Below are 15,601 nucleotides of genomic sequence, written 5' to 3' on the forward strand. Positions count from 1 at the left end.
GCCAAAATGAAAGTGAAAACAATAATGCATGAATTTCCTATCCAATATAATATAACAGGAGTCTAAACAGGCAGGGTCAATGCTTTATAAAATTACCGTACAAAAAAGCAGTGTGCTGCCACCATGTGGCCAACGGATCTTTCATTTTTAATTCATGAATAATAACTTTACTACAGAACATTTCTGATTTTAACATGACTTGGAAATCAGTTTTCAAGCTCCATTATATTTCCAAGATTTTTATGATTGTGTGGAAACAATATAACTACAAATATAGTAAACATTAATTAACAAACATAGAACTAAGAAATACTTAAAAATACTCTCTTCTGATAATAACCTACTACTGATGTTACAACTGATTTTATCTAACATTACAAACCAAGTCTAGCATTGGACTACATGCATGCTGGACCTGAGTGATCAACAATATTCCAGAAGAGGGCAGTGCTCACCAGAGCATGAACAGTTATAATAGTTGTAGTTTTAGATTTAATAAAGCTTGTTTAGAGCAAATCGCTGAGCTTTTATTAAGTCACATGCAAAATATTATAATATTGGCCAGTGTAACAGCGTTAGTAACAATTACAACCCTAAACGGATCTAACAGTAAAAGTTTAATTAACACAAGCAGACAAGCATGTATATATTTGCATTAGTATTGGGAGTATAATTAAAACAACATTCGGTATATATAAAAACAGGTTTTCCCCTTTGTTCCAGTGTCTAACAGAGCAAAATCTCATGCAAACCAAAAAATCTTATTGCACCAAATTATTTCATATTAAAAATGTGATGATAAACAGTAATCTATGGTTTTGCACTAAAGTCATTTCTATTCAGAGTCTGTGAATGGATAACGTTTCTATTACTATACATGATATTTCTGTATTTTTTGTTAGATTTTTGCCATTACCAGTGATAACCAAGTAATTCTGCATCGAATTACACTTTAAATAGTAAGACATCTCAGTATAAAAATCTTAAAAGCATTAAGCCTGCATTGCACCATATTCTTTGGCATATGGGAAAAAAAATGCAGCAGTATGTAGTAGATGTACATTGCATTCATCCTAAATCACCTCTACTCCTTCCGTCAGTGGGCAGACCTTTCAGCTCTTTTCCGAATCTGAACCTCTTCACAGTATGACGCAGCTTGATCCAGAAGACTCCTGTGGTCTGCATTAACAATGTGAGCGGTATTATGCTATTCAAATTTCCATTGCATGTACATGTTTTCATATATACACAACATAAGACCTTTTCTTCAGACCATCAAAAAATCATTACAAGTTTGAGTAAATAATATACTGGCAAAGATAATAGAGATGGCACAGTATTGTTATATCAGAGTCTGCTAACATGAAACATGCAGTAAAACTACCTTGCAGCAGGAGCTTCATTAGGCTTCAGCCTCTTGGTGGTGCTGTGGCCGCTCTCTGCTGTTAAAGGGATGGAACTGCTGCTTTGACCCTCACTGTGTTCCCAAACCTCTTCATCCAACATCTGCATTAGAGAAGCCACAAATGTTTAAATGCATGTAATTAACTAATAACTTTAAGTATTTTGACATTAGTTTTAATTAACCATGAAGCAACAACTGACCACAGTCCGTTTTATTCCACGTGTTTGCTGCAGTTCTGGAGTGTTCTGACTGTCTGGATCCGATCTGATTGGTCTTCTACACAGCTCGTCTCTCCTGTGCACCACTGTATTCTTTGACTTCAGCTGCCTGGGATGGAAAACGAGAGCATCTGTCATCAACTGAACCAGGGAAACAGTTAAGATCAGTCATTTAAACAGGAATCAAGAAGCTGCAGTATGAAACCACATCATTAGCTCCTCTTTCATGTAATACCTGATGCTAATCTGACATTTTAATACAGATGACAAACTCAGAGCACCTCTTCAAGCTACAGTTCTTGTTACACTGAGACGTGTTGTACGTTTGTAAAACTCGTACCTTGCATAGAAAAAAAAAAACCTTCCAGCTCTCACTACTGCCGTTTTGAGATGAAACCCAAACAGTATTAACTACTTTTTAAAAACTGATGAAGACAGTATTTTTGGTATGACGTTGGTATGCGTTCAGTTTGCTGCAGTAGAGGCACAGTTCACCCAAAAATGTGTGTTTTTTTAATTATTATCTTTGGTTAAGCTCAAAAAAATTATTTTCCCCTTTAAAATGCATATAGTATGAAAAACAAATTACAGTTAATACTATATGCATTTTAATGGGGGAAATTAAGCTGCAGTATAAATACATCTTTTGTGTTTAACTGAAATTACAGGACAAAATGATAGACACACTTTTTTATAATACTACTCAAAATAAAAAGAATAATTAATTTAGCATTTAAATTATAATTTAGACACACATATGAAATGTAGGATTAAGAAAGTGGCAGAAAAAACAACAACTAAAAAGTATGAGAAAGATAATTAACAATAATGTTTAAAAAATTCTTCATATTATATTTATTATTGTTAATAAATGATTACAAAATAAACGGATGTATTTTCACTATGTTCTTGGACATGTGGATCAACAGTACATTATTTTCTTATGGATCAATAAATAAATGTTTTTAAAATAATAATAATTATTATTATTAAAAAAAAAAGACAAAGAAAGTGACAAGTGTGTTAAACTGGGATGGTTAACTAAATCAGAAGTAGAAGAATATAGAGTAACTCAAAAAGGTTCTGAATTGCAGTCCTCTAAAACACAGATAATTTCCTTCGGTTTTTTTTTTTGATCCGACATGAGACACTGTGTCTATAGTGCAGGATATTTGTGTGTGTTTTTTTCTGGTGCCATGAGAGGGGAGAATTTGGTTTGTATAGGAGGCGTCTATCTGACCATAGAGTTGAGTGGATCTGCCTCGATGAGAGATGCTCAGTTTTGTCATAAGGCTCCAGCCGCTTTCACCTCATGTCATCGAAACCATCGACTGCAAGCTGATTGAGTCCCTATGGCAACAACTCACACTGGTGTGTATCTGCACATGTGTGAGTGAAACTTAAACCATGTTCATCTTTTATGATAATATTCCTCTAGTGAAGAAAAAACCCCAAAACATCACAAATATTACAAGTAAAACCTCTCAGCTGTAAAATGTATCATACTCTGGCTAACTATTTTTTGCATGACTGAATTGGTGATGTTGATTTTAAGGCATATGGCAAAGGAAATTGGAGAGAATGATATGCTCTTAAGTTTTAGATGGCTTTAAGGGCCTCGATACGTTTGTGGTCTTGAGTCAATAATCAGTGGCATCAAGATTACTGGTATGCAACAACTGAAAATAAGATCATAGATTGTATTTCCCAAACACAAGCAATAGCAAAAACATAATCCCGTATCAATAGCGGGAATCTGATAGTGTTTCATGAAAGGAAATGATTACATTTGCATTGAAAATAATCATGGAATGGAATGAATACAAAATCTGAAAGGCAATTGAAAGTCACGTGACACGGATCAGTGTCATGGCTTGTGTCAAATACGAAGGTAATTAAAAAAGGACACAAGTAATGGATCCCACAATCTAAATGGGTCAAATAATGATATATTAGGTTTCTAGACCCCCCCCCCCCCAAAAAAAAGGCCAAAATGGTAAAAACCGATCTGTCTACTGATCAAACATGTGTCTCTAATGGTCAATGCATGATGCTTATATTAAAATTCACATAAAAAATGGAATTCATAAATGCAGTGTCATGAACTATGATAATGTTAATTTCTGAATTTAAAACAATTGTTGGCGGATCTATTTCTCAAATGTTAGAAATTTCAAGGTAATACAACACATATGTGTGTGTGTGTGTTTGAGAAGACAGCAACCGGACAATCTTTCTTTTCTCTCACACTCACTCACTCTCACACTCACACTCACTCTCACTCTCACACTCACACTCACACTCACACTCACACTCACACTCACTCACTCACTCACTCACTCACTCACTCACTCACTCACTCACTCACTCACTCACACACACACACACACACACACACACACACACACACACACACACACACACACACACACACACACACACACAGTGTTCCCCCTCATACAGTAACAATCACCTCTGACCTCAACTACCACAACCTGTCCAGCTCAGTCTCTAATTGTGCTCCCCTGGGCCTGTAGGTTGGGCAGAAGGCCACATGTGAGGAGCTCCCCACTATGAAGATGGCACAAGGTGACAGTTTATCCCTCCCAATCACTAAGACAGTGCTAAATTAATTAGCCTAGCCTTAAGAGTTGGGACTGTCCCCTGTGACGAGCTCGCCCCATGTCAACCAGGCCCTGCCCTCAGGTCCTGTGGGAGAGTGAAGGCCACTGATGTTATGCCAACACCGACTACAGCGTAAAAGGCTGATGATTATGAGCTGTGTTGATGTTTTAACGTCACAGCCTAGGTGGATTGACATTTTTGGGCTGGTAACCTGAATTTTGAGTATCCCTGTGTGGACCGATATACTCACCCAATTGCCAAGCAGAGGCTACGGTACCAATCATTAATGTCCACCTGATCATCGGACATTAGAAGTAGTTTGGCCCTGGCGAAGGTCAACTAGAAGAGAGAAAATATTCAGTTGGAGGAAGAGATTGGAAGTTTGTGTGTGATAGAAACTGGTGAAGGACACTGAAAAGCAGTGAATTTGGTGGGATCATTTTTCAACTGATTAAGCATTTGTTTCTTAGGTATAAGGGTCAATGAAATATAATCATGTCGTATATTCATTTAATCAAGAAATGCATTAAACCTCTTCTATGATGACCATGCTTTAAATTTGTTTATTAAAAATAATTTTTGAGAAACTGACGTTTTTGCTGGGCACAATTGCCAAGTAATTAAAGTCACAATATTATGATGAAGAAAAAAAACTTTAAATAATTACAAACCCTTTTAAAAGTTGGCATTATGCATAAAAAAAAACTGTACACTCATATATATTTTAAATATAAAATAACTTTTTACTAAAACTTCTCAAAAATGGTCTTTTAAAGGCATATGAAACCAACATATGTTGTGGACATAATTAAATTGGATCACTAGAGGGCGTCCATGAACTAGTTTTTTTAGCATTGCCTCCAGTGTTTACATGGACCACGGTCTCAAAATCTCAAACATTTGTGATCTTACAATTCACAGTACTCACCTCACAGTTCTTCAGGCATATAGCCTAAAGACGTAAAGGACGAACAGCCACAATTAGGCATACTGAATTTTTGAAAAAAAAAAATTCGCACACCACTGTAGGTGAGACAACTTAATCCACCTCACAAAGCATTAAAGAACACTGTCAATAACATCAGCAGATCATTTTATGTGTTTAATGATTTGATTATCAATCTGATGCAAAATAGGTCACAAGGAGTCGCAGAGGAAGTAACACGTTCTCCACTCGAGCCCAAAGGCGCACAGATGTGCTAGTTGATGCTCTCAGCTGCTAATTTGGCAATGATCTGCACTTCGAGGACAAGTTTTCTGAGCTCTGCCTATGTCAGATGGCTCATCCTTGAGTCAACAGCAATTACCATCACTCATCCGCACTGAGCAGACTTTACTGCTAGATTACACATGTCAAACAAGACAACGGGAACCATCCAACCCCAAACAAAGGCAGAGGCATTATCCTCAGAATAATTACAACAGGGACCCATTAGTGGATTATAATTGGGGCCTTGAAAATATTAAATGACCTTTCACATTTACCTGAGGCCGCCAGAGTGGAGGAAATGGCAGCAGTTACCGACAGCATATCAATAATCAGGCCTAATCTTTATTACGGCTGGGGACAGAATCGCAATGATGAGCAGAGCCAGGTCTTTAATGGACACCTGGTAAAAAGTAATGACGTTCCGGGGTGGGGTGGTGGGGGGTTGGCTTGTTTCTCATTAGGTATTAAATAGATTAAGATTTCAAATGAACCATCATCAAAAGTATTATCTAATTACCGAGTTCAGTGAGCAAGGCAAAGCGGAGCGCGATATTAGGGGTCCGCCGCACGGGGAGACGGGTGGCCTGATCTATGCACAAATGTATTCCACTTCTATTGCGATGCGGTAATTAGGGATTTGTCAGGAAAATTTGACCCTCTTAGGTAGAAATTACTTTGTATAATGCATACAGTGGAGCACGGAGGCTCTTCGACGCACATAATTTCACTTGATTATGTATACATCAAAGGGAATCGGTCGATGCAGAATAATATTCAAGGAGGTGGAGGAAGAAAGACGGGGAGCCGCGAGAGGAAGGTGGAGAGATGAAAAGAGAGGGGGATGCAAAGATGGGAAATGCGAGAGAAAGAGAAAAGGAGGGAAGAAATTATCCGTATACAAACATTCTCTCATCTAGACAAATGGATAGAGGAGAGGGAGCCAAAATTTTCATAACGCATTTTCCTCTACTACTACTACTTTCAAACTTTGCATATAGATTGCCATGGCATTTCCAGCTGTCAAATTTAATTTTGCTCTAATTCTTCACGGCCTGGCTGGGGTGGGGCCAGAGAGTGCTGACAGCCTCTTTCCCCTTCGGTCCAGGTGGGAGGCGGGTGGATCAATAATGTGTCCTTATGAGAAATTACACCTAATGCTATTGAGTATGCATTTGAGGCCTCTGTGGGATAACAGGCTAATGAAATGCCATTTCTAGCCATTAGATAATATGTTGCCTCGGCCGCGGCCCAAGCGGAGGAGAGGAGATGAGTGTGGAGTGCCGACAGGCTTTCGGGAAGATGCTTTCAGCAGCCGAGTGGAAGAGGTTGATCTGTGATCTAATCTGATGGAGTAATGCAAGCTCCTTCCCACAGTTCTTTAGAGCGGGTGGCCTTTTTAGGTCTATTCCACATGCCAAAAAAAAAAAACCCCTGCAACATGATAGTGTGGTAGTTCTGGGACCTTAAATGTCATGAAATATTGTAAAACATCAAAGGCCAAATTGCCCAACAATCTTTAAGCATTAAACACATTTCTCAGATTCATGATATTTTATAACCAAAATAAGAGAACAAAAGGTTCAAGAAAACCTATCTCTGTATACTGATCAGATTAGGCACTTCCAAAATCCAAATTGCATCAAATAAACGCCTTTGTGGTGTACGATACAGTCGTCTGTATGTTTTATGAGAGTGCAGAGATAATTTAGACATAATTTGTCACACAGCAGCAGCACAGAGACTTGGAAAGAGATCAAGCCATGTGGAGACATTAAAACTTGAAGCCTTATGAGGACTTCGAGTAATTAGTGCAAGAATGAGAATGATAGCTTGATCATTTTTGCTAACTTGAAGATCAAGGCATTCTGTGAGAACACTAAGTGTGGGGAGGGACATACGGTTCAAATATATTTGATGGATTTCAACAGTGCCTATGAGGAATTTTAATGGATAAACGTGTAATACTCCACAGACTTGGGCTTGTGAGAATACACTGATCCACCAATTAAAATGGAATGCATTGATTACATAAATCTAAAAATCAACTATAATCAGGGCTCTGAACCGGTTCAAGGAACGAAAAAACAAACCGGAAACGAACGAAATTTTGACAGGAACAGAACCAGAAACTGAATCAAATTTTATAGTGCCGAACAGAATCGAAAATTTTAAATGGCCATTAACCGGTTAATAACATTATTTTATCGTTCCATTTAATATGTGAAACTTGCTGTCAATTAATCACGAATTCCAGTAGTACAGCATATGCAAATGTGACGCTGAAGCCAGCGAGTGAAATGTCCGCTCAGCTGTGAACACATCATGGGCAAGTCACAATGGCAACGCACCGCACCTAGAGTTTATCTGAGGATGGTGTGAGATGAATTCAACAGATCACACATCTGCGAATGGAGAAAACTGAAAAACGAACCCATATAGGCTTACATAAAAAGGAATATGGCATATACACTAAATATATTTCACTTAAATTATATTGACAGATTAACGAAATGAAAGAGAAAGTGTGCTAAATTACGGTTCATTGTGATATATATATATATTTTTTTATATAATCAACCAGCTTTGGTATGACCATCGCGCTGACACAACATCATTTTGCTTTATTAAAGCCTGTTAATTATCAAAATAAAATAGAGTTAAAAGAAACAAATAAAAAGTTAGACTGCTCCGTTGTACATGTTGCGTTCAGCGTGACCGCACCTCACTGTGCTGATAAAGCCGATTTGAAGGATGATGTTTTATGTAGAACATTATATAATAAATAATATTTTAGCATCCAGATACGTCGGGAACATGGATTTGGATTCGTGCCGGATGAGAGATGCAGGCATCAGCTTTAGCTTAAATTAATTTGTTTTGGATTGATGTTTCATAGCCTAAACTTCTTTTGTTTTCGAGAGAAACTAATAGCTGTTTTTATGTTTGTAAACATTTTGCTTTAGACTACAGGCATTTTAGCCTTCATTATTTCGTAACGTAATAGGGCTAATAAAATGCAATTCCGCAACTTTAGTTTTTTTTTCACTTTCAAAACACAATCTTTCATCCTTTTTTTTTTTTTTTTTTTTTACAATGCACCAAATATTTTTAAATATCTTAAAAAAACTTTGAAGTCTTTAAAGTGTTGATAGATTTTTTTTTTGTAGCCTACATTTGGCCAAAATCTAGAAAAGATGACTAACCACAGCCGGTTATTGACTGACGTTAGATTTCTATTTTTTCTTTTTCTTTTTGAGTAAATAAAACACTGTACTTTATTATTATTACATTACTATTATTGTAGGAAGTTAAAATTAAGGTTAAAATTAAATGTTCTATATATTTAAATAAGATATAAAGGTAATATCGCGAGAACAGAGACCGGCGGGAGAGAATAGTCTGCTCGCAGTTATGAGAGGTAGATAGAGAAAGAGAGATGACGCATTCCTAATGTTCACCTCTTCATGTTTAATAAATCAAGTGTTATGATCTGCCGGGCTCCCTGTCGGTGTCCTCCTTCCAACAAAGCCAACGACCTAATGCACGGTAAGAACTGTAAAGCCTGCATATAGAAACGACGCGCGTTACATTATTATTAGGCAAATTATAGACACATAAAATTGTTTTTAAAAAATAACGTTATTAACCGGTATATTTTCCACCCGAACCGGTTTCGGAAAGGTAATAATTCAGAGGAACGCAGGAACAGAAACGTTAAAATATCAATTCTGCTCGGAGTGAACCGATTGAAATTTCTTTTCGTTTTCAAGCCCTGATTATAATTATTCCAATAATATCCAATGTATTGTGCATGCAATCATTTTCAGTTGACCCAAATCCCAATCTGGCGTGGACGCATGTAATGAAGCAGGAGATAAATTTTTTGTATCTCCTGCTTCATTAGGAGAACCTTCCGTTATAAGGATATATATTCCAAAATGCAGAGACAATCATAAGTATGCTAGTTGTAAGTTGATTTCCAAGAAAAGAGTGAACACTGTCATAAGATTAACTTCACACAGATTACTTTTAGTACAGTTAGTGGTACCACACTTCACCTTTATGAACATCCTAAAAAATAAATATGAATCATATCAAAATATGTGAACTGAATTATGAACCAGATTCAGATTTTAATAAAATAAATCCAATTTGACTTATAAACATAGCAAACTGCATCTGATTGTTTAAACTTACACTAATAAGGCCTCCCTGGCTTTTGGTGTGGCCGAAGACTTTGTCCACTGTGCACTCCTTTAATGGGTAGATTCGCTGGCAGGCAAACTTATCCCCATTGGTAGGATGTATGGGACTGCACGGTTTGGCCTGGAGTAGGATGTCAGAGAACAGGTAAAACATCTTAGGTTTTGCCTCCGTGCCTTTAGGGGGCACTGTCTTCAGCCAGCCTTCCCGAATGTACCACCTCCCTACGACGAGAAGAGATAACAGGGAAATAGTTGAAGGACTTACCTATTGTCTACCTTAAAAGTCAATTTCAAGCAGAGAATAAAAAGCAGAAGGTTTACATGACACGGAAAAGAGACAACCAATCTCCCTTCTCAGTGATTGGCAGTTGCATGATGGAAACTAAATTAGATGCTGACATTTGGATAGATAAGATGAAATTTCATTCCTGCAACTGATTCCTTAATTGCCCCAGTGAACCTTGTGATTGCAGCTCTGGCGATAGCAAGAGTGTGGAGCTCAAAATGGATGCTCTGAGCGACAGGCGAGCACTCTATGATTAGCAAAGAGGTCAAGTTGGGGTCAAACTGCTTTTTAAAAATGCCACAGGTTTAATATGAGGCAACAATGAAGACATTCTGTGATACTCCCAGGTGACATGTGCAGATTGGATTTAATGGTTTCTTTGGCTTCTTTTAAATTGGTAACATGGATTTACATGGTCAAGTTCCATCTGGATCATGCAGGAAAGTCATTCCTGATGATTTCAGTTGCACATCCAAAATACTAGTAAGTGTACAAACTCAATAACAAGCACCCAGTGCCAAAAAAAACATCAGGTAAAATGGGAAAGAAACCCAGCTTCTGTTTAATGTGAAACTGTATGCCTCTTCCTCAAATATCCATCCCTGGTTTGGACTGACATATCCAAGGAAGGCGTCATCAGCTAAGTTCAAAGAGCAGGACCTTGAGATTCCCCTCTTCATGTTGACTGCTTTCAACTTTCCCTGTCAAAGAACACCTCCGCCCAGCTACAAAAGACCTAGTGGTTTGCAGGGTGTTAAATGTTGCACTACAAAGTTGTCGGGGTCCTCCTGATGTGACCATGCCAAAGACCCAGAGACACATAAAAGCACTTCTTGATTTGAAAGTGATGGAATGGCAAGTCAGATCATTGTTAATTTTGAGAAGGCTTTGTTGGACAGGTTACCCTTTCATGCCAGTTAAAAGGGGATTCAGGTGTTCATCTACATTATTCAAAGCCCAGGAGCCCTCTTTAAAGTTGTGGTCTGATTCAGGTTACTCAACTGTACGAACAATTGTGACTTTAAGGCCGAAACACTATGTAGGTGGAGGCAATGGAGGCAATCGTACCAATGCAAGCTCGACAATCACACAATGCTGGATTCATTGCCGCAAGTAGGAGTAAATGACGGTCTTCTATGGTTATGGTGCATTCATGTCATGTTGGAACTACTGTAATTACGGGAAGTAAAGTCTGAACATTCTCAGTCTACATGTTGTAATTTCAAGCTCTATGTGGATGTATGAGTCCTTTATCCAAGTCAGAATCCGGTAATTATGGCAATTGGTCAGCTTTCTATTTTGGACCAACAACTTGTGGCAGATAAGACAATACAAGATACCTGAACAGTAACACTTCTGGATTAATGACACAGATAATTGTCATTAGATTTGCACATAACTGACTGAGGGTGGGTGTTGGGGGGGGGGGGGGGGTTGTAGTGCCATCCAAAGGACAGGGAATGGTCTCATCTTTCGCTCTTTGCCTTTCTATTATGCTCTGCAGGTCGAAGAGTTTCAGCTTGGCCCTTGGAAAGCTGTGGTGGCGGCAATGTACTGCCGTGGACTCCAAGGAAACAGACAGTCTGTCTGCCCTATCAATGTCTCATTGATTCAAGCTTTGCGTCTGAGAATTACTCTGCCCTTATCTCCAAGCCGGCCACTTAATATTGTTCAGGGGCTCAGAAGCCTCTCATCTGTCAAGCATCACTTTCGTTAGGGCACATTTGAGGAAACGGAGGGGTCCGATGAGATAAGCTGGGATGGCCTGTTTTGGTTCGGTCTTCTGAAGTCAGAAAAAGGGCAAGTGGAAGAAAAGAATCCTTATTGGACAAGAAAAAGGACCTCGGTAGTGTTCTAGAGTCCTGGAAAAACAGGATGAGAGGGTTTTTTTTTTACATTCTTCCTACATCTGGCACTGTGTGAAATGAGCCCAGTGCTCGTTGGGTATTCATCGCCAGCCTTCCAGCCACCTTTGTGCAAATACACACTCTCTCTCGCTCCCTTTCTCCCAGCTTCCTTTTTATCTGCCGGCCCACAAGATGAGGAGAGGCACTAATTGGTCCTGGGGGAGATTGGCAGGCCAAGTCATTCACGACAAGGCCCTCTCTGTCTTTTTCTCCCTCTCCCTTCCTTCTCAATCTCCTTCTCTTTAGTTTCACACATGGGCATTGTCCCTTGGGATAAATAAGAAAGAAGAAAGGACCTCCACTCCACAAGTACCAAAAGAGAACAAAGATGGAAAGAACTGGCTTAAGACACACTTTCCTTCCATTACCAATTAGCGGTGAGAACTTGTCAATAAATTCAGTTAATTCTCTCAATGGAAACCACGATTGTGCCTGGCAAAAACAAATCCACCTCTATTGATTATGGGCAAACAGCTGGGTCTCTTTTAAACAAGACTACTTTTCAAGACTCTTCCACCTAACCTCCTTTATCCGCTTAACTCTCTGGCTCTCCACGGAGCTCTGGGAGATAAAAAGAATGGAAGATCACAGTCTCTAACCTGGAGTCAGGATTCTGGTCTTTCGGCCCTTCAGCTGTTTCTGTACTCTGCGCAGCTGCAGGTGGTTCTCATGGCTGCGAGCGTTGTCCTGGATCCGCTGGGCCACCTCTGAGACAGCTTTCACTGCCTCTGCACCGAGAGGACACATGGCATAAACAGCAGGAGGGACTGAATGGACACATAACCAAACTGTGCAGGCACAACAAACTAAAATTTCACCATATGCCAAGCACACAATGAAAGACTGAATCATGTGAAAGTGAAAAAAGTGAAAGTGAAAGTGAAAGTGAAGTGACATTCAGCCAAGTATGGTGACCCATACTCAGAATTTGTGCTCTGCATTTAACCCATCCGAAATGCACACACACAGAGCAGTGAACACACACACACACTGTGAGCACACACCCGGAGCAGTGGGCAGCCATTTATGCTGCGGCGCCCGGGGAGCAGTTGGGGGTTCGATGCCTTGCTCAAGGGCACCTAAGTCGTGGTATTGAAGGTGGAGAGAGAACTGTACATGCACTCCCCCCACCCACAATTCCTGCCAGCCCGGGACTCGAACTCACAACCTTTCGATTGAGAGTCCGACTCTCTAACCATTAGGCCACGACTTCCCAAATCATGTCACATTGTGTACATTTAAAGACAGTTTTTTAAGTTTTCTGTCATGTAGGTAAACACTTCACATGACTTATCGCAGATAAGGCGCATCAATGAAACCAGATTTCAAAACCTATTTTTGACATCAAAAAGTGTGTTTGTTCAGAGATACATTACTGACTCCACATTCAGTAATGAACATGTCTAAATGCATTATTGTTTGTGTGTACTAATGGCATTGATGTAATGCAAATCTATGATCTATTGAAAAAACAACAATATATGCACTTCTTTGTAGTCTTAAATCATTACCATAACTGTATAATTTGATGGTTTCACAAAAAAGTACACATAGTTCAATATGAACACGAGTGTGCCCTATTTATGCAATTTTGAGTCTCAAACGAGTAATACAACATGACTCACTAATAAGTGCACACCCATAGGCAGTCATGCATTATGCAAACTGCATTATTGCATATGATAATAACAACAGTTTGTTTTTGGCCTCCACACAATGTTTGATTTCACCATCAACCCCCTGGAGAAAGATGAGGGTGCATTAACGCATCCAAAAACCACTGATTAGGTGAAGACCTTGCCATAGGATGTTGTGCTAGCCATCAAAAGCACAAGGCCTACATAGTTCTGAAACTTTTGTGGTTTTTTCTTCCTGATAAACATGGTTTCTGTACAAAACTGATTTCTGCGGTTCATTGGTTTATTGGAAGCAAGCTGTGCAACATAAAAGCGTCAAAACATGATCTAAATGATGTAAAGTGAATTTGTTTTCAAAGTTTCAGATCGTATTTGTTTAATTTGCAACCTAAATTTTAGAGAAAACATTTCACCAATAACCGTGCCGGGAATTCATTAACTAATGTAGACATCAACTCATTAATAAATTAAAAAAAAAATAAAAATCACAAACAAAAGGATGGATCCTAATTTTAAACCCAGCTTTGGTCTTATTGACTCTTAACAATTCAGACAACGAACACAGCGCTCGGGGCGTTTGCTTCATAGTAAAATAATCTTTAGAACAATTACAAGCAAAAGCAAACAAAGTGACTGTTTTGAGATGACTGGGCCTCTCTCTGTACGTCTCTCAGTCCTTCCCTTTTAAGAAAACCCTCTCTATAATTGTGTTTCAACAGAGCTATGGCTAATGCATTATTAATCCCATCTCATTCCACATTCTATGAACACTTTCTCTCTGTCTTCTTATTTTAGACATTCAGTACGTTTAAACCAAACTCGGTCCGAGGAGTTCTCGAGTGTTAACTTTTTTAAATTAACCTTTGACAGTCTTTTGCGGACGAGTTCAGAAGATGCTTGGCTGTAGGAAAATGCAGAAGTTGGAAATTCCTAGGGTGACCATATGAGCCATTTTCCCAGGCAGCGTCCTTGCCAGGATTTCTATATTGCCTAAAACATCCAAAGTAGTTTGAACAATAACATGCAGGTATGGAACATAATCAACCAATCGTGGCATGTGAGAAGGTGAGATCTACAGAGAACAATCAAAGCAATGCAAATACATGTACATGTAAGGTGTTTGCACAGCACAAACAGCCAAAATCTGGATATTTTAGGCAATATAAAAATCCTGGCAAGGACGCGTCCTGGGAAAATAGCTCATATGGTCACCCTAGAAATTCCAAAATGCATGCAATTGACGAATGCAGCAACTCTGATAATTAAAACGTTGGCGTTTCGCTGCATACGAAGAAAAGAAAAAAACAAATAAATCAACACACAAAAAGAAAACTGGAAAACAACAACAAAGGCTCTTGTGAGTTTCACTGCTAGTTTGCTTAATCAGATCAATATAATTTGTCTGGGGTTGTTTTTAAATAATTCCCTTTACAATATTCCCAGGCTGACTGAGGAAACCTTTTCTATTTCTCCATCTCTAAAAATAAATAAATAAATAAATAAATAAATAAAATAAAGAAGCTAGTGAACTTAAAATCAGCTCTAATGAGAAGAGGAAGAGGCAATGGAGGGCAAAATCTGGATATGTACCTTCATCTTAAAATCAAGGGCTGTTTTAATTTGTAAGCAAAAGCAGCAAGCAACCAATGAGATTTTAATTGATACACATAAATAATTCCTTGTGTACACTGGCTCTTAAGTGGGATTTGCTGTTTATTTGACGATAGAAATGAGTCATTATCGGGGCTTCTGTTGATGCCGGAGATTTTATTTATTTATATTTCACATGGTTGATATCCTCAGATCTGGTCCCTATTAATTATGTCAAAATCCACATCGAGAATTTAGACTCACGTTATGCATTGCCATACTTTCATCCTCGGCAAGCAAAGTCACCCGATAACCCAATAACAATGCGTGAGCACTACAACAGGGGCCCAGAGTTGTTCTTTGTCACCCTAACAAAGACAAGGGAGGCTGTCTTTTTTAGGCTGCCAGCTTTAAAACTTTTTTCCTTTTAAGACACAGGTTTGTTTTGGCACCGTATGTAACGATTTCAGCTTTTGCACCTTCTTCAACAGGCCATGGTATCCTCCGCAATGCTTATC

The 15,601-nt window shown here is 38.7% G+C and overlaps 1 protein-coding gene across 2 annotated transcripts in view; it reads right to left on the bottom strand.

The window, feature by feature from the left end:
• Positions 1-502: 502 nt before the first annotated feature.
• Positions 503-15,601, bottom strand: part of LOC132098852 (rho guanine nucleotide exchange factor 39-like) — a 47,139-nt gene continuing 32,040 nt past the window's right edge. For both annotated transcript variants that reach the window (XM_059505074.1, XM_059505075.1), the window contains exons 7-12: positions 12,456-12,584; positions 9,656-9,885; positions 4,499-4,587; positions 1,606-1,732; positions 1,385-1,506; positions 503-1,179 (exon numbers count right to left, since the gene is read on the bottom strand). In XM_059505074.1, coding sequence (XP_059361057.1) covers positions 1,140-1,179; positions 1,385-1,506; positions 1,606-1,732; positions 4,499-4,587; positions 9,656-9,885; positions 12,456-12,584 — 737 coding nt within the window. In that variant the 3' untranslated portion in view covers positions 503-1,139. The remainder of the gene's footprint in view (positions 1,180-1,384; positions 1,507-1,605; positions 1,733-4,498; positions 4,588-9,655; positions 9,886-12,455; positions 12,585-15,601) is intronic.

This window comes from Carassius carassius, chromosome 22 (genome assembly GCF_963082965.1).
Source record: "Carassius carassius chromosome 22, fCarCar2.1, whole genome shotgun sequence".
NCBI lineage: Eukaryota > Metazoa > Chordata > Actinopteri > Cypriniformes > Cyprinidae > Carassius > Carassius carassius.